Source organism: Gadus macrocephalus, chromosome 9, assembly GCF_031168955.1.
Source record: "Gadus macrocephalus chromosome 9, ASM3116895v1".
Taxonomy (NCBI): domain Eukaryota; kingdom Metazoa; phylum Chordata; class Actinopteri; order Gadiformes; family Gadidae; genus Gadus; species Gadus macrocephalus.
In genome coordinates this window covers 14,449,556-14,475,056 of record NC_082390.1, presented here as the reverse complement: position 1 = coordinate 14,475,056, position 25,501 = coordinate 14,449,556, and the positions used below count along the sequence as shown (strand labels likewise).

Genomic DNA, 25,501 nt, shown 5'->3' with positions numbered 1-25,501 from the left:
GACTTAAGAAACTAGAAAAATATCGATTCAATGAATAAAGGAATGGATAGCTGAAAACATTCAGTTCGGAATACATGTATAAAAAAGGCTGGTGGAAGCATAATGATTTGTGATTAACAGTGCAGTATAACATAATAGTAACAGGAATCTGAATCAACGTTATTTGGGGAAGCGGTGCTGACGTCACGCTCGCTAAATGACTCCACCACCCTTCATGTTTCCTGTTCTCGAGACTCGAGCTGACGCTGCTCGCACCACACAGGACACGCGGGTTTCATTCACACGTTTTCATCCGGGTAAGCAGTTATTTGTCGATATTCTAGGTACGCGTGTGTTTCAACCGATTCTGAAGCATTTTTACTCGTATTCTGAGATCGTATTTGATCTCGGAAAGCAATGTCTTGATATGAATAACCGAGTATAGCTTGGGCTCCATTGCGTGCATTGCACAGAGGCAGTCGTGGAAAGGATGCGCAACAGAGGGAGGGGTTGGTAACGTTAGTCGGGAGGAGCTCCAAACAAACAGGGTAGTTGAAGTCACATCTTTCAATACACCGCGGAAAATACCCACAACTGAGTGGTTACGTTGTCCAAGTGGAAGGACAGAAGGGGTCAAATGTCTTACTGCTGCCATTGAAGGAGCAGTTTAGCACAATAACTAGTGTCGCGTCATAGCACCGTACTAATGGATACCACGACATACTTCTTTTAGCCACCCCTAGCATTTCATCACAAAACAGCTAAGGATCTAGGCTGGTTCACATTCAATCTGTTTCCCCCTGATGATTTCAAGGCTTCTTGGTGAAATATCGGTGGACACTCTTGTGATGGCATTCAATGTTTAAGAAAACGAAGCACAATGCCGGGGTTGTCATTTTTGTAATGATGTGCGCCAGCTGTGTGTGATTGGCACCACGGGATCCGTTGAATCTACTCTCAATTGGAGCTCTACATTTTAGTTATTCTACAAATGTCTCTTATTAGACAGTTATGCATTTTCCTTTGGTAAAATCCAGTTAATCGCGCATAACAACGCATTTGTTTTACTAGACAAAGCCAACTGGGTGCCATCATGTAGTTTGATGAATGCGTAGGTTGAGCATTAAATTAAGCTTTATACTTCTGGAGTTTCTTGAAACGTTAAAGAACAATTCGGTTGTCTCTCATCGCCTCACGTGTGGATGTCAAGCCCTTCTCTTAACTGTCCTATCCTAACCTCAAAGCCAATGTTTGTTTTGCCTGAGAAGAGCAGCTCTGGCAACTTGCATGTTGTTTGCCAAAATCTTTCATGAATTCTGTATGGCAAGCCGAATTGTCATTTATTAACTAAGCTTGACTATCCGGAATTTACATTGTAGATATCAACAACTTCATTCAAGATATCTGTAATGTAGTTGTGACTAGTCGAAACGACAGTTAGAGATATCTGTAATGTAGTTTTGACTAGTCGAAACGACTGTTAGAGATATCTGTAATTCAGTTTTGACTAGGCGAAACTGAATTACAGATATCTGCAATGACTTCACGGAAAACGACATTCAACTCGTCACACATCTTAAATGACAATTGCAGATATCTGTAATTCAGTTTCGCCTAGGCAGAATGAAAGTTAAAGATATCTCAAACGTCATTTGAGTGTTGGGCATTACGTTTTAGATATCCAGAAATACGTAATTTCCCCTTGCCGCCATAATCAAAGAAGAAGTGGGTTCATTTCCGAATGGAATAAGAAAGGAGCAGTCATGGCGTTGGCTGTGATCGAAAAGATCACGAGAAAATATGGAGCGATGTAATCAGTGAATTGTGTGAATGATGATTGAACAAGGAGCTGCTCCGCTCCCGCTTAAAGTAAACGGTCCTATAATTTGTCATTACAGATATCTGAAACGTCATTACAGATATCTGAAACGTCATTTCGCCTAGTCAAAACTCGAATTCAAGATATCTATAATTCAGTTTCGCCTAGGCAGAATGAAAGTTAAAGATATCTACAATTGTAGATATCTCTAATCAAAATTCCTTTCAAGATATCTATAACTTGATAATAGATATCTACAACGTCATTTTGACTAGTCGTAACTCCAGTTAGAGATATCTACAACGTCATTTTGACTAGTCGTAACTCCAGTTAGAGATATCTACAACTTCATTTCGCCTAGTCAAAACTTAATTTAAGATATCTGAAAAGGGACATGTAGATATCTTGAATTGAGGTGAATTGAAGATATCTTGAACTGGAATTATGACTAGTCAGAATCAAATTGTAGATATCTCAAACTGGAATTACAGATATCTACAATTCAGTTGCAGATATCCGTAATTCACAAAGTGGATATCCGCAACTGAATTGTAGATATCCGCAATGAGAAACCCCATAGACATGAATGGCGAAAATGACGCAATTTCGCCTAGGAGGAATGTCTTTGTAGATATCTGAAATGACAATTGCGGATAGGAGGAATGTAGTTGCGGATATCCGAAATGTTAGTTTTGACTAGGCGAAACTGAATTGCAGATATCTGCAATGTAATTTCCGGATAGTCAAACTTAGTTAATAAATGACAATTCGGCTTGCCATAATTCTGACATTGTCATCTAACCTTAAAAAAACTAGTAAATAACCTGACCTGTTTGGCAAGTCTATTGGAGAAGGACGCTCAAAATACATAGAGCATAGTAACGGACACGAATGAGACAGATATTTTTTCTTGCTTGAGCAGGGGATTGTCAATTGTGTGAATTGAAAAGTTAAGTGAGCATTGATAAATGCCAAATGTGGATTGCATATTATTCCTCCATAGTTTTCTCTAGTTGCAAGTAGTATATTAATTATTCTGAATAGTGCACAAACTGTGTTGATCCATTATTCAACGTGAAAGGTCTGTGTTTACTTGGTCCAGTGCTAAAGCTGGTCCTGATAGCATGGTTGCACTTGCATTCAGTTGTCAAGCTCATCCAATTAAAGTGTGACTCAAATATCACACCTCTTTTCTTAAGCTCAGGTTATAAACCTTACTTCAACTGCCTTTTGAATTTTTTTTCTAATTCAGTTTGATGAGCACATACAATGCATTTTCACATCTATTCAAATAATTTCATAATCTGATCATTGTGTTCAGTCATTCCATTTGCTGTCTTTTTTAAAAAAACATTTGTTACTTTACAACCTTTTAAATATGCATATGCTACATTTTCTTTTGGGGAATGACGGGTCAAACATCTGCATCACTTCTGCATCCTTGATCAATTGTTTGCTTTGGTCAGTTTTGATTTCTTCCCAAACTGGTTTTTTTCAGAATCTGTGTCATTGTTTTTTTTGCTGTGGTTGGTTAGGCAATCTTACAGTTGAAGCCGGGGACTTAGAAATACATGCATTGCAGCAAACCCTACATCTGCGTCATCGGCCAGGTGTGTGTGTGTGTGTGTGTGTGTGTGTGTGTGTGTGTGTGTGTGTGTGTGTGTGTGTGTGTGTGTGTGTGTGTGTGTGTGTGTGTGTGTGTGTGTGTGTGTGTGTGTGTGTGTGTGTGTGTGTGTGTGTGTGTGTGTGTGTGTGTGTGTTGCATTTTTTAAGATCTCAGTGTTCGAATTCCCAAAGTAACCAAATGCAAGTACTTGCTCTGTGGAAAAGCGGAATCTCTAAATCCCTGGCCTGAATTATTGAAGGCACATTCCTGTCTATTAAAATCAGGCCTCTAAAATTCATTAAAGGTGGCTTAAATGTGTGCTGTTCCCTTGGCTGTTGCACCGTTCTCTTTGAATAGCAAACCATAATGGACAAGAAGCAAATTTATAGAACTGGTTTTCCAGCGTGTGTGTGTGTGTGTGTGTGTGTGTGTGTGTGTGTGTGTGTGTGTGTGTTTCCGGCTTTTGGAGAAATGGATGTGTGTCATTGGTCTCCAACATTGCCTCAGAGCTTTAAGAGTTTGAATTGTAGTTCACAAGATAAGCCTATCTGTACCAGGTATATATATATATAGGTAGCTATGTATACCATTAGGTTCCTGCGAAATGTGTTGGCATTTCACATAATGTGCTCCATATAGCAAATGTAATGGTTGACTATCCTTTCTGAAAGGTTTATGAAAAGTGCTACATAAATAAAGTTGCCTTGCCTTGCCTTTCTGAAAAAACGTTAGAAGGCCATTTATTATCTTTGTCCAAATTAAAATTTGACACAGTTCAGACTACTGGGTTGTGGTTGGTTTGAGACACATTTTGAGACCCTTACAATGCAAGAACGGAACTTTGGTTAATTATATATTTGTATAGTCACCGGCCCCTCATTTGTCTTGGTGGAAAGGAAACGCCTTCTTTTGACAACATAGCCTTTTATTTTTCTACTATTTACACTACTTATCACTCATGCAGGTGCCTATATTTCCCAGTATGTGTACCTGGGAAGCCAGTTGGGGATGTTACAAAAGCATGGCGATATTTGAGTTAATACACACAATTGTATTAATGGACTATCTTGGCCACTCCAGATATTGTGTTGCCAACACAAACTCAACATATGTTGCACTTTATTTAGTGTTAACTTTCCGACTAGTATAATCCCGTCATATTGTGGAATATTTTTTGGCTGATAGAACTCTGGGGGCCCTATCTTGCATCCGGCGCAATTTACTGTCTACACTGACACATGTGTCGTTGCTAGTTTGCAACTGGCGCAGAGTGTTCTTTTCCCTCCTGCGCCACTCGTCGGTAAATTAGGGAATGATCTTGCGCCCCAAGGGGCGGTTCAGCGAAAGGAGGAGGCGTGTTCTGGCGCAAACGTTCCCTGGTGCTATTTTGCAGTTTCAGAAAACAATTGCACCACAAACCAGGAAATACCTGGTTTAAAGTCAGTGGCGCGTTGTTCAGATGCTATTTTAAGGTTGCTTGCATAATGTTGCTTGTGCACCTCGCCCATTCACTTTGCTTCTCTCATCTAGTGCACATTCTTGGTAAATTATTTGGGAAAGAACGGCTGATACAGCGGTAATAAATTGTACTTTTAAATCAATGCATCTGCAAACACCGTACAGCAAACTCATATTTTCTTGACGCAGACATCGTGTATAAGCCCATATCTTTTAGGATTGATGAGTATTTGATCGTGAGATTGTTTTACCGTGAGTGAGGGATAAAAAGAATGAATGAATGCGGGCGCACGTGTGTTTATGTGTAAAATAATTAATGGAAGCGGGCGCGAGTGTGTGCGTCCATCTGTTTAAACACACGCAAACTAAACACGTAACGCATAATACAGTCCATGGCAATGTATATTAACGGGGGTAAACATGCATATTAGGAACACAAGTCGATAACGATAATGCATAACATACTGGTAAGAAACGATGTTTGTTAATGTATTGCGACTCAGTGTTTCTGAAGTTGTGGAAGAAAACGTTATTCCATATGTGAATGAGGCCATATTATTTGGCAATAAACGGAGCCATTTGAAGTTTGAAATTCATGCAGTCATGCATCTGTCTCATCGGAGACTGCAAAAGCGCTGTCAAAATATCAACTCGTCAGATTCAAATGCGCTCATGGCTCTTAAAGGGGATGGGAGATGGCCACTCTCATTGGTTTATTGCACGTTACGCCCAAACCACACCTAAGGGTAATTAGGCTGCTTCAGACCAACCCTTTTTAGAGCCATTTATGCACCGGTAAAATGGCAACATCGCCATAGAACCACCCACAAAGCTACTTGCACTTGGCGCTTCTCACTTGCGTTTCAGACCGTTAAAATAGGGCCCTGGCTGTTCATATGGTAGTGGGGTACTAATTTCTGTGAATGTCAGCATAACACTCAACAGTTGTGTATCTTATACTCGTTTCAGGTTACAAGTAGAGTGCTTTTTAGGCCTTAGGGGCACTACATGCAGTCTTCAAGTAACACGTATGTTGTATTAATGCAAACTACAAAGGCAATCCACCCCAAAATAATGTACCAGTATGTGCAGTGTTATCTTCTGCTAATGATACCAGCCAGAAAAGTATGGCTGGTCTGTGCTGTCTCACCCTGCATTAGAAGTTAATTAACAAACGCACCTTCTTACCTGAAATACTTTGCCCAATGACCAATATTAAAGTCAGACTTTAGGGTGATATCTTTCCTCAACTGGCATCCTGTTAGTTGTATGCAATGGTATGGCAGATAATGTTGAATACGTATATTTATTATGGCCTTGGTTTTATGATGCCTAGTAGGCCTATTGGATACTTTATCTGTTAACTAGCTACTGGTTTATTTGCCTATCTCAATTGGCCTACCACCTCTGTAAATGGTTAAACCTCAATATCTGATATCAGGAGCCCCGTGAATGACTTCTGCATTGACCAATACTGATAAGCCTCTATATGACTAACTTGCCACGGGCTACTGTTTGAAGTTCTCTCTGCAAATAGTTGTTCTTGCTGTATAGGTGTCAATTGATTCAGAATTTATTAATTCTGTCAATTTATTTCGGTGTGGTTTGATCCTTTCTGAATACCTTTTTCGAATTTGGTGAATGAAAAAGGCTAGCTGACGTTAAACTAATTCTTGTTTGGTTTTCAGGTGAACTTTTTAAAAGCTTTTGTCCAAATTAAAATTGGAGGGCTGTCATCATGGTGAGCATCCCAGAATACTATGCCGGAAAGAATGTGCTGATCACCGGTGCAACTGGCTTCATGGGCAAGGTAGGTCCATCAGGGCTGGATAAATGTCAACAATTCTGCACTGGGTCAACTCTGGGTCTCCATTCGTGATGTACATTGCAAAAAAATATTGATTCTCTAAAGTCTTAAAGACCTATTCAGTATTGGCCAGTCGAATTGAAGGAAATTAAATCTAGGTGTAAATATTTATCGGTTGCACCATGTTCTAATTAACTTTTGTTTATGCTTCAGTAGTAGAGCTGCGCCGGTTAGTCGATCAGCTGTAAATAATTTAATTACACATGGATAATTGCTTTATCAAAGTCATTTAACAAGTACAAACGCCAAACATTTGCTGCTTAATGCTTTTGAAGTAAAGACCCTTGGTTTGAGGTTCCCTGGCCTTGGGTTCCAGGTGCTCCTGGAGAAGCTGCTGAGGTCCTGCCCGCAGGTGCGCTCCGTCTACGTGATGGTCCGGCCCAAAGCGGGCCAGTCTCCCCAGACCCGCATCGCAGACGTCATCAACTCCAAGGTGACCATCCAGTCCTTTACCACTTCAATGAGAGAATAACTGTCTGCATTGATTACTATCAAAGAGAAGGACCTTTTTTTTCTTTTTTTTTCTCAATTTATTTTGCGATTGCTTAAAAATGATCAAAATGACCTCCCTGGAATCCGGTTTTCCTCACAGCATTTGGTTTGCATTGTCAGTTGTTTGACAGGTTGCAGGAGGAGCAGCCAGATTTTGCGGAGAAGATCATTGCAGTGAACAGCGACCTCACACAGAAGGACCTGAACCTCAGCAAAGAGGACCAGGCCACCCTGGCCGAACACATCCACATCGTCTTCCACTGGGCCGCCACTGTTCGCTTTAATGAGCCTCTCAAGTGAGTTGATATCGCTGGGCTTGATTTTAATGTGTCTCTTATGAATATATTGGTCCTCTCATGAATATAAACCAGAAACAAATGTATTTCAGAGCATTTGTATTCAAATATATCTAGATTCAATTTTTTTAAGAATGGAAAAGATCTGCCTAGTGATAATGATTTACACAAGAGTTGACTCCTTTCATAGCCATTTGTCCTCCTTTTTTAGGGATGCATTTCAACTGAATGTCTTGGCCACCCAGAAGATGGTGACGCTGGCCCACAGTATGAAGCACCTGGAGGTGTTTCTCCACGTCTCCACAGCCTACGCCAACTGTGACCGGGAGCTCATCGAGGAAGTGGTCTATACCCCACCCGTCGACTACAGGAAGCTCATTGAGAGCCTGGAGTAAGTTCATCAATGGTCGTCGGTTACTGCTGGACACTTGGGCATTTTGTAAGCAGCAGAAGACCTAAATCATGTAATGCCCGGTTTCTGGTTGGCTGACATGTCAGATATGATGTCATACCAAACGCCTGCTTGGCCAAATGATGCAGAAAAAACATTTAGATAGAAAGGACTCATTATTCAACTAAATTTTTTTATTAACGTATTCCTCCCTTCTGTTCTTCAGTTGGTAACAGCTGCATGCACGGTTCATAGGATTATTTAGGTCAGTAATGCAGCAAGCACAATAGGGAGCCACGCCACTATAGTGCAGTAAAGGTTTTTACACGTTGCAGTCCTAATTAAGATCCTGCTAGTTGGGCCAATCAGAAGAAGTCATTTTAGTCCTGAGTGCTCATCAATATGAATGATTGCATCACGGGATTGCTCTCACCCAGTGAAATGAAGATACAATTATTAGCAGTTGTGTGGGTTGAAAATTGCTTGGATTGCAGCCAAGTCAAACCCGCCTACCTGTTGCAGCTCTACGTAATGGAATAACGCACGTTCTCCCTCCAGCTGGATGGATGAGAAGATGGTGTCAGCGCTGACTCCCAAGCTGCTCGGGAAGCGCCCCAACACCTACACCTTCACCAAGGCCCTGGCTGAGCACCTGGTGCAGCAGGAGGCCGGGAGCCTGAACGTGGCCATCGTCAGACCCTCCATAGTGGGAGCCAGCTGGAAGGAGCCCTTCCCTGTGAGTCAGCCCCAGACATGCCAAGATTATGCCAACATTTGTCTTGTTAGAAATACACTACTAGTGCACAGAATTGAATTGTATAATCTTCTCCAATGTGTTCATCCATCAATATTTATTCATTTTATTTAGGGGTGGATTGATAACTTTAATGGACCCAGTGGAATATTCATTGCTGTAAGTATCAACCACAGAAAGACGACATGCGTGAAGCATATTTCTTCTTTTCAATGTCTTTTATTAGATTTATTATATACGTGTTCCACTAGTTGTCTGCATGGCCCTCATCCCTTCCCTCATGATAACCAGGCCGGTAAGGGCATCCTGCGGACCATGCGGGCCGCCAACGACGCGGTGGCGGACCTGGTGCCGGTGGACGTGGTCATCAACACCACGCTGGCGGCCGCCTGGTACTCTGGAGCACAGATGCACAACAGGTCCGACACACGCACGCACACCCACTCATGACGGTCCCCACTCGCTCCATAGTCCACACGGTTTACTTATTGCCCTTTCTGTGAACAGGCCCAAGAACATCATGGTGTACAACTGCACCACTGGGGGAATTAACCCCTTCCGCTGGGGAGAAGTTGGTAAGCTTTATTTTTTGTGGATCGAAATGGCGATACTATTTTGTTGTTTTTTGGAGTTGATGGAAGTAGTAAATCACAAAAAAAAAATTAATGATAAACGTACGACATGAAATGTACAAGTTCATTCAACGTCTTGTTTTTTAAGTGATGCCTATCTGTTGTGGTGCATAGTAAGCCGTCTTCACACCAAAAGCAAAGTGACTTTAAAAAAACATTGACCGCATGAATGCAAGTGGTTACTCGCGCCAAGAACGTCTCTCTCCGCCAGCCGTGGGCGGGATAACCACCATGACACCAACTCTTGTACTGGTCCTCTCCAAGAGCTGTGTCTGGATGACTGCTGCTTTGTCATGCAATCAGGACTTCAGGGCGTTTGGTGACGCATTATGTCAAATTCGTGCCGAAGTTAAAATATTACAAATCCCGAGAATAAGGCGTGATCACGTCGTTCGAGCAAATTGAATCATGCCAATTTTGCGTTGTTGTTCTCTTTGTGAAAAATTTGCTACGGTTTTGGTGTGAAGGCACCTCGAGTTGAGGAAATGGGTCAGTCTTTTTGTTGACTCGTTACTAAGGTGAACGAGGTCTTCAACGAGGTCTGCAACAACTATTGTTTGCATGTGCCGGTTCTTAAAGAAAAATAAATAACCAAAAGCTGCTTGACTTGTTAAACCAGATGGAAGCGTATACGTTGGAAGCGTATACATTGGAAGCGTATACGTTTCATTTAAATATCGTGCCTGGCATTCTGTAGAGTGGAGAATGAAAATAATCCTTTATATTTATAGACTTAATTTATGGCATGGAATGTTCAGCATAAATAACTGTCATGAGCTAAATAAATCAGCTGGACAAATGTGTAACGTACAAAAATGGTGGACTCCCTAATGTTTAGTGATATGGAACGGATCTGAACCAAGCGCTTTGACTCGATAAATTGTCATGTTTTACTCTTGGTGTGGCCTTGGTAACCGTTGTCATGTCATTCCACACCTTTTGTTCCTCAGAGCACCATGTAATATCCACGTTCAAGAGGAACCCGCTTGAGCAGGCTTTCAGACGTCCCAATGTTAATCTCACAACAAATCACCTAATCAATCAGTATTGGATTGCCGTGAGCCACAAGGCTCCAGCTTTCCTCTATGATCTGTACCTCAGGTTGATTGGACGAGAGCCAAGGTAAACTTGACCCCGCCGACTTAAGTCGTCCACCAAACCTGTGCCTCCCCATTCCGTGTACCTTCTGCTGTTTCACCTCTAATGTGCTTTGCCTCTTTACTTATACCTCTCACAATAATCTCACTGCCAGCGCTAAATGTCACGTGACTCTTCTTGGTTGTCGCTTTGGGAGCTTAAGGATGTACAACCCATTGTACATGTACAGGATGGGTTATACATTCTTTACTTTGGTTTTCTTCATGGTGTATTTCATTTTTATTTTTTTGTTGCTGTGTTTCCAAAATGCCCTGAAGGACACTTTGGTTCTTTGGAGACCTGATTTCAGATGGTAGTTGTCACTGCATCGGCTGTAATGTCCTATAGTCAAGGGTAACGGCCTTCTTGTTGGTGACTATTTGGACCTCCTTAGTAAACTGTATCAACGGGTCGATGGTTTTAGGACCATGCATTTGATGGCTTGAGCGTCAAAGAATTGAGCACATCCTCATCGTCTCATCCCATTGTCTCCTTGTCTTGTGATGTATGTGTCTTGTCTCCTGCAGAGACCTCTGTAAACATGAGCTTCAAGATCAACCCCTTAGAACGTGCCTTCAGAAGGCCCAATCTCAATCTACGCTCCAATCCCTTTACCAATCAGTACTGGATAATGGTCAGCCACAAGCTGCCCGCACTGATCCATGACGGTTACCTTGGTCTGACCGGCCGTGAGCCCCGGTAAGGCTGGACCTGTCCTGTTCCCTCACCGGGAACCCCATCGGGCTTCACCTGCTCCACCAACCGCTTTTCACTAAGGGGTGTTTTTTTTTATTGTGTGACGGTTAGGGATGCACCGATTACACCTTCTCAGACTAAATACAAGTCCTTGCGTTTGTGTACAGAGTACTTAAACAGAGTACTTAATAATACTAGTGCAGTTTAAAGAGCCAGCGATCCAGTGACTCAGCAGGAATTCAAACACTAGGGGCTGTGAGTTCTAGGAAAAGGGATTGTGTTATTCTGATGGGTACTGCCCACGCTAACCTTGATGCTTTTTTCGTACAGTCGTATTAGTGATGTTGTATTCGAAATGCGTGGCCCACGGTAGTGAGGTACATTGTGTCCGTAAAGCCCAACCCTCAGACATGGAAATAAACCTCTGCTCAGACAGAGCTTCGCCCTCCACACACACGCATAGGGTTATTCTCCATGTCTGGGAAGCCCCACCCTTGGAAGTTGGTATTGAATAAATCTCTGCTCAGACGGAGCCTCACCATCCACACACAGTTGCGGTATACAATACGTTTCCGAAATGCTCAACTTTCTTTTGGATGTCGCAGTCAACCCCTGCCCAGATAGAGCTACACACAAGATGAAATGGAATAGATTACAGCCTTGACTATCATGTATATAACAAATTACCACGGAAAAAAATAAGTTATGGGTTCACTGGCTCTTAAATGTTACGGCACTTTGTGTAAAGTGGTATTGGCCTCCCAAGTATCAGTATCGGTGCATCCCTAGTGACGGTTGTCGGGTTAGGAAGGGTAACGGTGAGAAGGGCTGCGTTTGCGGTGCTTGTTACCTCATGGAATGGCCTGGACTTGGGCTTTGTTAAAGGGAAGCTAACATCTTTATCATGACTGCAAATGTTTGTCTCTGCAAGCATGAGTTTGATTTACATTGCACCGCCCTGCATTTACCTGGGAATGTACTTTAGCCAGATTTGCATTGGGACCTTTTTGTGGTTTAATTGTTTTGTTTTTTCTATTCATGAGATTGGCTTTTGTATGTTTTTTTTGGAAAAGCCATGTTGGCAACATGAATTTACAGTTATCCCTTACTCATTCGGTATTTGTGAAGCCATGGGCCTTTAGGGTTTGACTAAATCCATGTTGTGTTCAGGATGTGACAGCAATTGCAGTCTATTGATTGCAGACCATAATTGGCTCCAGTGTCAAGTGTTTGTCCTGCTGAACACAATAAATGGCCTGCTGAAGTGAGTGGCATTTTCAGAAAATAGAAAAGTTAATTGCAAGCCGGAGTTATTTCAGGCGTGCATCATTATGCAGAAATGGTGCGTGTTCTTTTCTGAGTAGATTGTTGGAATTTCACTATACTTATAACATTGAGCTTTTGCGGTGTTGAATAATTAATTCAATAAAATTCATTCTTATTTGATTGGATTTTATTACAGCTTTCATCATTTGATTGGAATATAGGTACCAATTACTGCCCCTTTAATTTATTCAACATTCTAATGCTCGGATGTCATTAATTAATGCACTGATTAAGCGCTGCATTATGTATGTTTATTGCTGCATCAATGTCAGTATTCAAATGATCCAAACCAATAACCTTTTATTTAAAGGGCATAGTCTTCATGAATGGATCTCTGGTAGCGGCTCGGTGGTCTGTGGAGCTACTTTTCAGTGATGGTGGCCTAGATGCAGTTGCTCTACACAAGTGGGATACGTTCCCCTGAGGCCATTTCCTCCTCACCTCTATATGGACTGATTAATGTCCTTTTGAATCCCGTAATCAAAGTATTTGCGAGACACCCTTGACACCATTTCAAAAGAACTGAAAGGCCCCTATTGGTACTTATCAGTGGTTCAATATAGCCATACATTTCAAACCAAAGAAGTGCAAGGCCCCTATGGGTACTTATCAGTGGTTCAATATAGCCATGTTAAGGGGTTGAGCTGCTCGTGTCTGCATGTCAACCGAGGTCCTGAGTATCTTCCACACGGAAGAAGGGGAGAAGCGGTGTCTCCATGGCGATACTTGATTTTTTTTACCACTGGATGACTAAATAAACCAGAAATTGGGATTCATCTTTTATCCAAAGCAAGGCTGAGAAAAGCATACTCAAAATTGTCTAATAATTTTGTGCAGCAGTCAAAGCATACAGAGAGCAAAATGGCTATAACGGAGATTTCATTTTAGAAATGAAATTTAATTATTAAACAAAATTCCCTTGGACCAACCGCTTTCGCTGGCATGATTATCTTGTTGCAGACCCTTTTACCCTATCCTCTCCTCCAATACCCAACCCATCTCTATTCACTCTTTACCCACCTCCTCTAACTCTGGCCCCCTTCACCCCTCACAACCTATGCTGACCACATCCTTTCGCCCAATTGAACTGAATCACTCGATTCCCCGCTGTAATTCTCTATTCTCCATTAATCTTGGTCCTGTCCTACTGACTTCCAGGATGATGAAGACGATCAATCGTCTGCACAAAGCCATGATGGTGTTGGAGTACTTCACCAGCAACTCCTGGGTCTGGAACACTGAGAACCTGAGTATGCTCATGGCTCGAATGAGCCCAGAAGATAAGAAGGTGACACTTTAATTAATTAATCTTCATGGATATAATCTCTTCAGTCTTCAATACATGCTATTTTGTATCCTTGGGCGTGTGTGTATAGAAACGGCCGACACGAACACTGAGATGGGAGTGTGTCTTATTTACAATGGTGTGATTCAGCGTTGAAACTCAGATCAACACTGAATAGACGTATTGTCTTGGCCTGTTCTTGTATCTGCTGGAATTTAAATGATCAGGACAGTGGGTGAAAGCTTGCATTTCTGCTCCACTCTTGGTCTTGTGAACCTGCTTTCAAATACATATTCCTTGTCTAGATGTCTATAGTGGAGAACATTATTCATTTTTTAAGATGAGGAGACCACTGCTGACATTGCAAGTGTTTCGCAATGTCTAGGCTAAGTAGTACAATGGATCTTTGTTTTCCTTACCAACCGCAGAAGAGGCCCGTGTTGACATGAGACTTGAGTCCTTGTTCCCACTAGATATGACCAACTCCTCTACCTTCTGTTGCTAGGTGTTTAACTTTGACGTGCGCCAGCTGAACTGGGCAGAGTACATGGAGAGCTACTGCATGGGCACCAAGAAGTACGTCCTCAACGAGGACCTGTCGGGACTCCCCGCTGCACGCAAACATCTCAACAAGTGAGTCTAGACCGGGCCCACATGACCAACTCTGGTTTAAACCACTCATGACTAGACTCTACTTATTCACTGGAGCTAAATTCAAATGTTGGAGTTTAACTTTGTCTGTCCTTACATTGATCACTCACTGATCCACACATGCCCAGATAGTTCCTGCTTTGCCATGATCCATCGGAAAAGCCTTCCTAATGGATAGTCTGTATTAGGGCCCGACCGATATTGATTTTTGAGTGCCGATGCCGATTATTTTCAGAGAAAAATTACGATTACGATTTAATCGGCCGATTAAAAAAAAAAAAAAAAAAAAAAAAAAAGCATATAAAACGTAGTTTTTGATACTTTAAACACGTTTGACAAATATGTGAATTGAATGCAGAACCTTTGAGTGTTTTAGAATACATTTACAGTCAAAAATGAGTGTAATTTAAAATGTATAATAAATAACAAACTCCCAATGTGCTGAACTCGTGAGCAGTGACTAACACGTGCGGGCTGAGCAGTATGGTCTCACCGTTAGATTCTACAGTATAACAAATTAACATGGCCTGGGACCTAAAGAAAAACAGGCACAACATGCTCAAACAACGCGTCTTGTGTACATCGGTGAGGTGAGCGCGCAGCTGCCTGAGCGAGCGTGCTTTCATGTTGTACGGTAAAATTCAATCTCCTCTTTTTTACTCCAGCTAAAGTTGTTAGTTAGCTAGGCGAGTAGGAGCGCAATCTGGATACTAAGTGCAATAACATTTCTAAAAAAAAATAAAAAAAAATCGGTTGTAATCGGCGTCTTTTTGGCAGATGTCGATTATTTTCAAAAAGGCTATAATCGGCCGATTAAATCGGCAGGCCGATTAATCGGTCGGGCCCTAGTCTGTATGAAGAGTGGCAGTTCTCCAACGCTATAGAAACATAATGGGACCGCACAGGCAAGTTGTCGGATGGAACCTTGATGCACACATTTCGTGTTCAACTATAACGAATGAGCATCACCTAAGGATAGTCATAATTTCACAAGAACTGTGCTAAAATGAATCTTAATTTGCTTTATCATTGTCGTTGTGTTGTTGTCGCCGTCGGAAAACGAGAAACAGCGATTTATTTAAAAAGGAAGGAGATGGAGGAAGCCGGTGTCGTGCCAATCTAGTTACCCCCTATAAGAAGTGTATCCCCAGCTGCGGGAGTGGGCATGCATCCATTGCATGCAACTAGTGCATGCGCACTTCGATTTCACCCAAGGCTGAATTAAAAGTACATGTTTATCTAAATGTTGTTCATCAACAAGGTTGTAAAGTAGTAACTTCGGGCACATCTTTTTACACAGCTGTCTACTGAAAACATCTTTCTTGAATGCCGTCAGTTTGTTGCTGCTGGGGACTTAAAGAGGTCAGCCGGTGGCTCTATCACCACTAGTGGAAATGCGTACAGCGCCACCTATCGTACCGGGGCATGACATGCTTCGTGCAATGAATCGATTTTCTCACCGCCATGTATACTCTGGCAATTGCAGTTGTCTAATTGAGGAGCATAATCGAACTATGGCTGTAATCGGATTAAGCGGTCCAAGTAAACGTACTGTAACGTAGTGTTGTCAGAAGTTCTGTGTTGCTTAAGACATTTCCACAGTAAGACACACAATTATTTTTTACCATAATGCAGGTAAGGTGATCTACCTTTGCAAGGTCAGAAATAGTCTGCATGTTGCATTTCTCAGGTTAGCAAACCTTGTGCTACCAAAGCGGCATCCATTGGTGTATTACCTATGTGGGTAGGGCGCTAGTGGTGGGAGCCATGGAGCCGCCCAATCAAGCAAACGTTTTGCCATCATGTCTTTTCGGTAATGCATTTTGGGGATACAAAAGTTGTTTTATGGTAGTGTATGTACTAGGCTGTACTGTAATTCCCCTCAACCAACCTTATCCACCCTAAAGTAGTTGCAAGTCTGTTCTAAAGCAGCACTTGTGTAATTTCAGGCTGAGGAACATCCGCTATGCCTTCAACACCATCCTGGTGGTGCTCTTTTGGCGTGTCTTCATCGCACGCTCCCAGATGGCCAGGAACATCTGGTACTTTGTGGTCAGCCTGTGCTTCAAGTTCCTCTCCTACTTCCGGGCTTCCTCCACCATGAGATACTGAAGAAGACGCATGAGGTAGATGGAAGAAAGGTTGGCACTTGGAGGCATTGAGAGAAAAGATGTCTAGGCATGGGGCCCTTCCCTCTGATCCGCCTACTTTTATGTTTACCTGTTTACATTAAAACCAGCTCAACACCATGACCATGCACAGACTGTGGGACTAGTCTCGAAAGTCCAAGGAAGCTCAATGTTGCATATAGTTAAAAGTATCTCTCCAGAAGTCTCTATTTATCCCATTTCATATGGATAATGTTTCCCTGGTCCACCGGTCCTAGGCACAGTTCCAGCCTCATGTGATGGAAGAGCGGCACTTGGACTTTTCCTAATGAAACACCAGGTCTACATTAATGCATAATGAGTTGAGAATATATTTACTTTTTGGATTTGTTAGGAAAGTTGCATGGGTTTGGCTTTGGATGATCTCCCTCTCTTGTTTTCCAACTGTAACTCCTTGTTGAATCATTAACACATTCTAGCTGTACCAGGGCAAACCCTTGTGTCCAGCGGTAATGTCTTTAAATGTTTTGAGTATGCAATGGCTGGCTTACAAATGTTGACCAAGCACAAGGTGTTTTCTTTGAAACCTGTGCCTATGGAAAAATATATTATACATTTGAAGAGCTTTTCTTTTGTTATTTTTTTCTGGTCTTTTTTAAATCCATCTCTGGTCATCAAGTATTTACCTCCCTAAGGTAAAAAAAATAAAAGCTTATGAGATTGATGGGAAGGATGTTAGACCTTTGAGGCACTGTAAGTATAATTATCATGACTTGTATTTTTCATCATTTTGAAACCATACATTTCTAAAGGCCTCTGGTTGGCTGATATCCTATATGATATCCATTTTAAATGCTCTAATTGAATACATTTTCTTAAAGGTCCAATTTCCCTTTTCCAGATTTTTTTTCCTTGTATTCTCACTTTAAATCTACAATTTCCTGTCCACTACTTGTACGATTATTTTACCTTTAGCAATAAAGTATATTAATCTGTACTAAGTCCAAACCTTCCCAGGGTTGTTTCAGACCTGGAAATGTCTTTCAGGGTTTGCATCATGGTGGAATCAAATAAAACTCGCTCGTCTTTGAACACAGGCTGACCTGTGTAGCCTTATGTACACCCCACATCCTTCATAATCCCTGCAGTGGTGTGCTTTTTTTGTTGAATTCCCCTCCCTTTCTCTTGTTACTCGTCATTGTATTCAGTGTTTAACATGGGTTTACCTGGCATTAAAGTGTACTTGGGCAATAAAACCCTAAACTGAGAGGTTTTTCATGTTCGAGTGGATAACGGAACGACACTGGCCTTGACATTTCTGCAGGATGAGTGATGGACATACGGTTTATAGGATAAAATTGCACTCCTGCGAAAAACTTGGCATGACCTATGCCTGAAGGTTCAATTGTAAATCAATGTGAAAGAAAAGCAAACATGTTTTCTACCACAAAAGGATGTTAACATGACTGCAAGGATATGAATGTGACTGTCGAGTTGCTTGTCAGTAAACAGTTTGTGTACAATTAATGTTTTCCTGTAAATGTAACCAATTACGCAACATGTTATTTAATACTTTTTTTTGCACAGTGGCAAGCTTCCCAATACTCACTGCACGGATCACTGTCTGTCATTTTGTTTTAAGAAATCTTTTCAATCTCTGCAGCTTTGTCAACTATATCGACGCAACGTCTTGCAAGTGGGATCATTGGGCAGTTTTGGGGTTGTTCTGCCCGTTTAGTATGCTCTGGTACGGTGTGGAGTCTCCTGTCTAAGGATTATTGGGAAAAATGTAATTCAGGGTTCCTTCAACATTAATAGTTGATAACTGAGAAGGATTTATTGTGCCTTTGCACATTCTGTTATGTCAGGGTGTAGACGTTAGTGGATCATGGCCATGTCTTGTGTTTTCACAAATCACTTCCTGTTCGTTGCAGCTGCATCATTGCCATGATTATGCATTCAGGAAATCTAAAGAATCCAGACTTTTCATTTGCCATTAAAAACCCCAGCGCTTTTGTACTTTTAAAATCGATTACTGATGGGAAGGTTTTCCCTTTTTCTTTTCTCAAAATTTGTTTTTATGCTGATTATATATATTTTTGACTTATGGGTTCACATTTAGTATGTTTTTTTTTTTTTTTTAACTGCCAAGTCATTTTTGTCTCCTGCGTGTTAAACATTGTGCTTGTTGCTAACCCACACAAATTCTATCCATTGATTTTGTTCTACTCTTTTAGGCTTTCTTGTCTTATCTCCAAGATCCCCTGCGCTCGATCAATTAAGCTTGAAGTGAGCCGGAAGGTTTGGACGAGTACCCCTTTACCATATTGTTTATATTTTTTTGCCTTCTGTTCTTGGTGTCCACCTCTCCATAATATTTCATTACCATACACAGTCACGTTATTTGAGGTGCAGCTCACAAATGACAGCCATTGTGTGTATGTGTGTGTGTGTGTGTGTGTGTGTGTGTGTGTGTGTGTTTTCATTGGGACTTAAACAAGTTCTTGCATTGTCAATGGTAACCTCTTAAAAACAAATGAATCAATGGGTGCCTTGTTTGTAAATTTAAAAAGAATAAAGTTAACTATATTTAATTCCTCTTGAAGCATTTCTTTCCTCCTTTCTGTCTTCCTTACTAGTTCTAGTGTAACGGTTACTGGTATAGCTGGATTTTTGCCAACTTCTAAATAACCAATACACAGGAAAGTACCTAAACTACAATAACTTACATGAGTGGCTTACATGACTAGATTTGAAAGTCTCATCATCAATCCTTTATTTAACCAGGTAGAAATTCATTGAGATTAAAATCTCTTTTACGAGAATGACCTGGCCAAGAAGGCGGCACCATGATAAAATAAACACAATCAACCGTCACATCAATTCTCACAAACCACACTCGGCACCAGTCAATGTACAGTTAAAAATCGCAGAGCAAAGTGGTAGACAGTTTCCAAATTTTCAGTGAGGCCGAGATCGTTTATTGGCCTGTGCCACCGCGACCACTGACATACTATGGCATATGCCGTTCAGGAACGGTAACTGCCGTTCTAGTTCTGAAACAGTAACTGCCGTTCCAAACAATGGTATGTGACACCAGCACGGCCCGCCTCCTCCGTATAATTTCAAGACAAGTATTGCCTTGAATATAAAGCTAGATATATTTGGTCTTTATTGACACTATCACAACATAACGCCGTAAATAAAGGGATTTATACGTTTTTCTCGTCCGATCTGTCGTTAGGATATTTGCGATCTGTTTGTTGTTGCTTTTGAAATGATTTTGAGGTACTGTTCTGGTGCGTTCATACATAGCAGGTCACCGTAATCCAACAATGGTAGAAAGGTTGCAGTGAACAAATGTTTCCTGGCCTGCATTGTGAAGCAAGATTTATTTCTAAAAAAGAATCCTAATTAGATTTTCAATCTGGAGACAAGTTTTTCAATATGTAGTTTAAAAGAAAAAATTTCATCAATAATAAAACCCAGGTATTTGTACAAATCCTTTCAATTTCGACCTTGAGGGTTTTTTAAAAGCTTTGGCCTATTTGTTGGTAGCTCTTTACCATTTAAAAAAAACATTCATTTTGTTTTATCTGTATTTAAAACCAATTTCAATTTTGAGAGCTGCCTGTTAAACGTCAGAAGCAGACTGCAGGAAATAAAACGTTTCCACCATTGAATGGGATGAACAGTAAATAACGGTATCATCTGCATAGAAATGACAGGCAGAATTTGATATTTTGTCACAAAGATTGTTTATATTTATTGTGGTACTAGGACAAACAACAATGGTCCTAGTATGGAACCCTGGGGCATGCCCTTTGAAAGAGGGAGAAAAGAGGACGAAGACCCAGCAAACTGGACACAATGTGTTTGCACTGACAAATAATTTGAAAACCAGTTTACAACCTGCCTGGATAAACAACTTATCTGCCAAGGTGACATGGGGAATACCACGAACCTCGCTGAACATAGGCTTTCTTGGGAAAACCTGGCTCGACAGAGACGGAACTCGCAATCAGAGTTAAATGGTACCACGACGCTCACTTTAGATTAAATCAGTCAAACCAGGTTTTCCGCTTTAGGTTCAATGTGCGTTCACATAAAAGGGGCGTTTATCACGTCATTTGACTCACCCTTATGCAAAATGAATCAAGCGAGAGCGGTGTATTATTATGAATTCTCACGAGGAATTCAAAGTCCAAATCACAGCCTAGGGGGAACACGGTTGCCCATAATATGGCTAGGGTGGCGTGCTGGCAAAAAAATAGCCGACCATGTTAATTCGTAAGTGAAAAGATTCTGCATATTGTCTAAAAAATATCATGTATCATCATGCCTTTTACCCCCATAGATGTGGTGCCAGCACGCTCCTACGAACATGGGGCCAAGTCAAAAATAAATATAAAAATATTATTCAATGTGGTTGTAAGCAGCCATTTGAATAATTTCAGGTGAATCTAGCCTATAATTTGCAATGGCCTAGGCTCCAACCTGTTAGATTTCAGCTTATTTCTAAACTGTTCGGACAGACTCTGCGTTGTGTATTTTCAGTCGTAGTAGTAATTCTTGAAGTCGAAATCAAAGCAGCTTGACAGGTTGGATCAGAGGGTTGAATAGATGGTTTATTCCAGGAATACAGCGAGATACAGACTTAGGTTGAATAATCTATAGTGGACCCGGTGGTCGATGACTTGTTCCTTGGCTGTCGAACCCTCTTCTCGTCGAACCAAAGGGTTGGGGCGAGTATTATACCAAAAGGGGATACATGAATAACACGAAAACAGACGCACTCTCAGCACTGATAAGGTATCTGGCCCTGGCTATTTCCCGGAGGACCAGGTCGGTTCAACCTTGTTGAGACATAACAATGGCAGAATGTTGGGGATAACTCCTTGTGTCAGTATGAGAGGCCCTGGCCTGTTCCTAGACTAGAAATGTGAACAAAAGAGAGACACTAAAATACACCAACATTCTACAAACCTTTAATGTCATGTTGATTACCTGTAGCAAATAAAAATAAAACCCAAATTAATACGACTGGGAGGGGGACCGCTCCACCCCCCTTCACCACTTCGGAGGAGCTGGCTCTCGCCAATAACGATGGTCGCCGATGATGGTAGGAGTGGAAGAGGGGATGTCCTCTGACCCCACTGCGTCGACATCCAAGGAGTTTTTAATGAGTATGTATTCATGTATTTGCAATGGACATCAATAATTGTCTTGCTAATCCAATGTGAAATGATTGAGTGTAAATTAGGCTATGTGAGGGACCGGCGTGGTCGCCCCACGTATCTGGGATACGGCCAACTGGGAATTCCGAGTGTGGGCAAAAATGAGGGCAACGGACAGAGGACTAAGAAAAAAGTGAAGTTTTAATGTCTCCAAAACATTCACACAAAAATATAGCAACGTTCCAAACGAAAAGGAAATGACTGCATCGGTCAGCAAACAAAACTAAGATACATAACATAGGATATCATAACCTTTCGTACTGGCCTCACGTCAAGCCAGCACCACTTTCAGCCTCTCTAACACCAAATGAGCAGCCCTTAAATAGGGAAACGCCAATTGGCCCAATCAAGGCCGTATGGGCCAGACCATTAGTAGGGGGGGGGGGGAACATTCTTCACCTAAAGCTATTTTACTATAACTATACTGCCCCCTACCGGGACGGAAGACTAACTTCCACCAGCCCAATCTAATATATATATACACAAACACACAATATAATAATAACAATAGCTCCAATGCGAGACAGTGAGAAGGGGGAGGATTTCACCTTCTCACATTTCCCACCACCTCTGGAGTTTCGCCAACAGGATGGCGAGACAAAAAGTCTGCCACAGTATTCTGCCTTCCCGCCCGGTACTGCACCGTGAAATGAAATGGCTGCAGTGCCAAGAACCAGCGGGTGATGCGAGCATTCGAGTCCTTCATGCTACCCAGCCACTGTGAGGCGCGGTGATCCACAACGAAGGGGTCACGACCCCTGTCTCCCCCTTAGCAGCCTCTGTTACACAATCACAGAAAAGGCCGCTTTACCAAGGGGATCAGTGGCCTGACCCATGTTCATCGCCACGTAGGCGCTGCGTGCTTTGCCGGCGAGGTAGGGTACTATAAAGACGGCCCAATCCTCTCTTGGCCAGCCAAAGCCATTGCTAACCTCACAAATGTCATGAGGTACTGCTCAAATGTCCTTATCCTCTTCCAGCCTGGGAATGGCCGCCCTGGGCCAGGTCACGGGCGCTACTGGTGCAGGTGCTGGTGCAGGTGCTGGTGCATGTGCCGGAGCTGGTGCTGGATCTGGTGCAGGTGAAGGCCTCCCGCTCCAAGAGCCTACGCACCGCGGCAAGGTCAGACCCCTCAAGCGGGCCTCCGCTGGATGCCTGGTCCTCACCATGGCCGCATCCTCCATCTCCAGTAGACCCCCTCGGGACAGCCTCTGCTCCATTCGCCACCAGATTCGTCCTCGTCCTAGCTGTCCACCGAGTCCCCGTCTTCCCCCTCGTCTCTCCAGTTTCTCTGATGGCGTCGAAAAAAAGATCCCACCACTGCCACCAAATGTGAGGGACCGGCGTGGTCGCCCCACGTATCTGGGATACGGCCAACTGGGAATTCCGAGTGTGGGCAAAAATGAGGGCAACGGACAGAGGACTAAGAAAAAAGTTTTAATGTCTCCAAAACATTCACACAAAAATATAGCAACGTTCCAAACGAAAAGGAAATGACTGCATCGGTCAGCAAACAAAACTAAGATACATAACATAGGATATCATAACCTTTCGTACTGGCCTCACGTCAAGCCAGCACCACTTTCAGCCTCTCTAACACCAAATGAGCAGCCCTTAAATAGGGAAACGCCAATTGGCCCAATCAAGGCCGTATGGGCCAGACCATTAGTAGGGGGGGGGGGGAACATTCTTCACCTAAAGCTATTTTACTATAACTATACTGCCCCCTACCGGGACGGAAGACTAACTTCCACCAGCCCAATCTAATATATATATACACAAACACACAATATAATAATAACAATAGCTCCAATGCGAGACAGTGAGAAGGGGGAGGATTTCACCTTCTCACAGGCTAATTGTCATTTTTAGTTGAAGGTACAAACATTATTTTGGAGGAGCCGCCGACGATCAATCTCCAATCAGAGGTATATAACTATCAAAGCAAAGTGTCACGTATTCTTCTAAATGTTTAATTTTTGGAAGAAATGTCCTATAATAGGTTTCCCTGATTCTTGCAGGAGAGTGTCGTCCTGTTACTCCAGGGCGACTATGGAAGTGATTCTTCTCACAGCTATAATATGAATTTGTGGAATAAAAAATGCCTAGGCCTAATTGTGTCACTGACATAGCGGTTAAGTAAGGGATAATGGACAACACGGCACTTGACTATCCAAGGTTAATGTACGTTGAACGTGGGGCCACCTTTGAACTTGAAACACAGACACACTGCGCAACAGTAGGTGCACGGCTTCTTTGTGTAGCATTGCCTACATACGGCCCAACAAGGACGATCAAATAACGAATACCCTCTGATGAGAATCTGTATCTCTCATAAAGAATATCGTCAGACAATGCCAAGGGATCGGTTCTGTCTCTCCGGAGAGACGCCTGTACGATAAGTGTGCCGAGGTCCACGGGAACACCCACAAATGGTGACGCCTTTGTCGGAGGAGGGGCTAGGAAGCTGCGCACGCCGATTTAAGTAGCCGATCTCCGGGTAGTCTAAGCTGAAAACCTGCTCCCAACAAGGTTTTGTTGAGAGCGTAAGTCACCATGGTGATACAGCGACGCTTAAAGAGATCGACTTTCGTGGTACAACTAACCCAGGCTTTGCGCTCAGCATACCTCGCTAACCCTCTAATCGAGCTTCGTAGTACAGGCCCCTGGTCAACCATATCAAATGCCTTGGAGAGATCAATAAAAACAGCAGCACTACAGTCTACAGTCATGGTGCCTGGCTTATCCTACCCCTTTTACTTTGCACCTTCCACGTTCAGGGTTCTGTCTCTGAAGCCTCCCTATATCTGAGCCAACTGCAGCCAGGAAGCCCTGAAAGGAACTGAGTCACCACTGTGGTGCCTGGTGGTGCTGGCCTTGCTGCCTAGCATCAACAGGAACCCGCAGGCTTACAAGGATTTAGCTGGGCGGTGTCCCTGCTGCTATGGTGATGTTAGACAACACGTAATCTCCCAGAAGTCCCTTAAGCTTAATTGCTGGATTGCTTCTGTTAATGATGCCCACAGATGTTTACATTGGGGAGTATCAGGTTTTGTTCTTCTGGGTATGGTGTTGGGTGATCTATCTCACCTGCTGTGTGAATTATGAGAATACTTTTTAGAAAGAAAGACTGAAGACTGGGCTAATACTCTGACATATATGGCCAACATTTGAACAGATAAGACTACACACTGTGTGTGTGTGTGTGTGTGTGTTTTCTATTTGACGATCAAACTTTCCCGAATAAAATAAAACCCCTTAACTTCAAGTGGGAAGTCTGTTGAACACTGACTTTGGACTGATATGTCTCTGACATCCGTCCTCACACCTCCACTAATGTTAGAGAAGTGATGTGTTGTTACTTTTCAGCGTAAAGTAGCTCACAGAACACAAGGTTACACCAGTTTAACTGTTGAACTCAAGGGCCACTCAGTTACTTTGTTTCATATCAAACTATTTTAGAATATCCATCAAGGCTAAATGTGCAGTTCTCACTCACACTAATGCTCCCACTGTTCATCAAACACAACTGAAGGTAGGTCGCTGTGTTTTCTGCTTGTCTGATTTTGGGAAATAACAGTGTGGAACACAGGAACTGGCATTGTTCCCGTATAGTTTACAGCCTTTTGCTTAGGTGTTATACTCTACTTCCTGTTTTCCTCCCTCAATATTTTACTGTTTGTTGGCAACATGGGTCTTTGCATTTGCCCTTGTTATCTTCATGTCCCAAATGTAATTAAATCAGATAAGGACATAGTAAACATATT

The 25,501-nt window shown here is 42.3% G+C and overlaps 1 protein-coding gene across 1 annotated transcript; it reads left to right on the top strand.

The window, feature by feature from the left end:
• Positions 1 to 190: 190 nt before the first annotated feature.
• On the top strand, positions 191 to 19,091 carry far1 (fatty acyl CoA reductase 1). Its single transcript, XM_060060963.1, has 13 exons — positions 191 to 296; positions 6,551 to 6,672; positions 7,046 to 7,162; positions 7,342 to 7,517; positions 7,729 to 7,908; positions 8,467 to 8,644; positions 8,777 to 8,821; positions 8,954 to 9,081; positions 9,170 to 9,237; positions 10,245 to 10,416; positions 13,612 to 13,741; positions 14,244 to 14,371; positions 16,339 to 19,091. The coding sequence occupies exons 2-13, from the start codon at positions 6,601 to 6,603 to the stop codon at positions 16,499 to 16,501; spliced, it is 1,557 nt and encodes a 518-aa protein (XP_059916946.1). The 5' UTR covers positions 191 to 296; positions 6,551 to 6,600; the 3' UTR covers positions 16,502 to 19,091.
• Positions 19,092 to 25,501: the final 6,410 nt, after the last annotated feature.

Coding starts and splice junctions, on each gene's coding strand:
- far1 (XM_060060963.1), top strand. CDS start 6,601: ATGGTGAGCATCCCAGAATACTATGCCGGAAAGAATGTGCTGATCACC. Junction 7,163..7,341: donor CAGACGTCATCAACTCCAAG/GTGACCATCCAG, acceptor TTGCATTGTCAG/TTGTTTGACAGGTTGCAGGA. Junction 7,909..8,466: donor AAGCTCATTGAGAGCCTGGA/GTAAGTTCATCA, acceptor TTCTCCCTCCAG/CTGGATGGATGAGAAGATGG.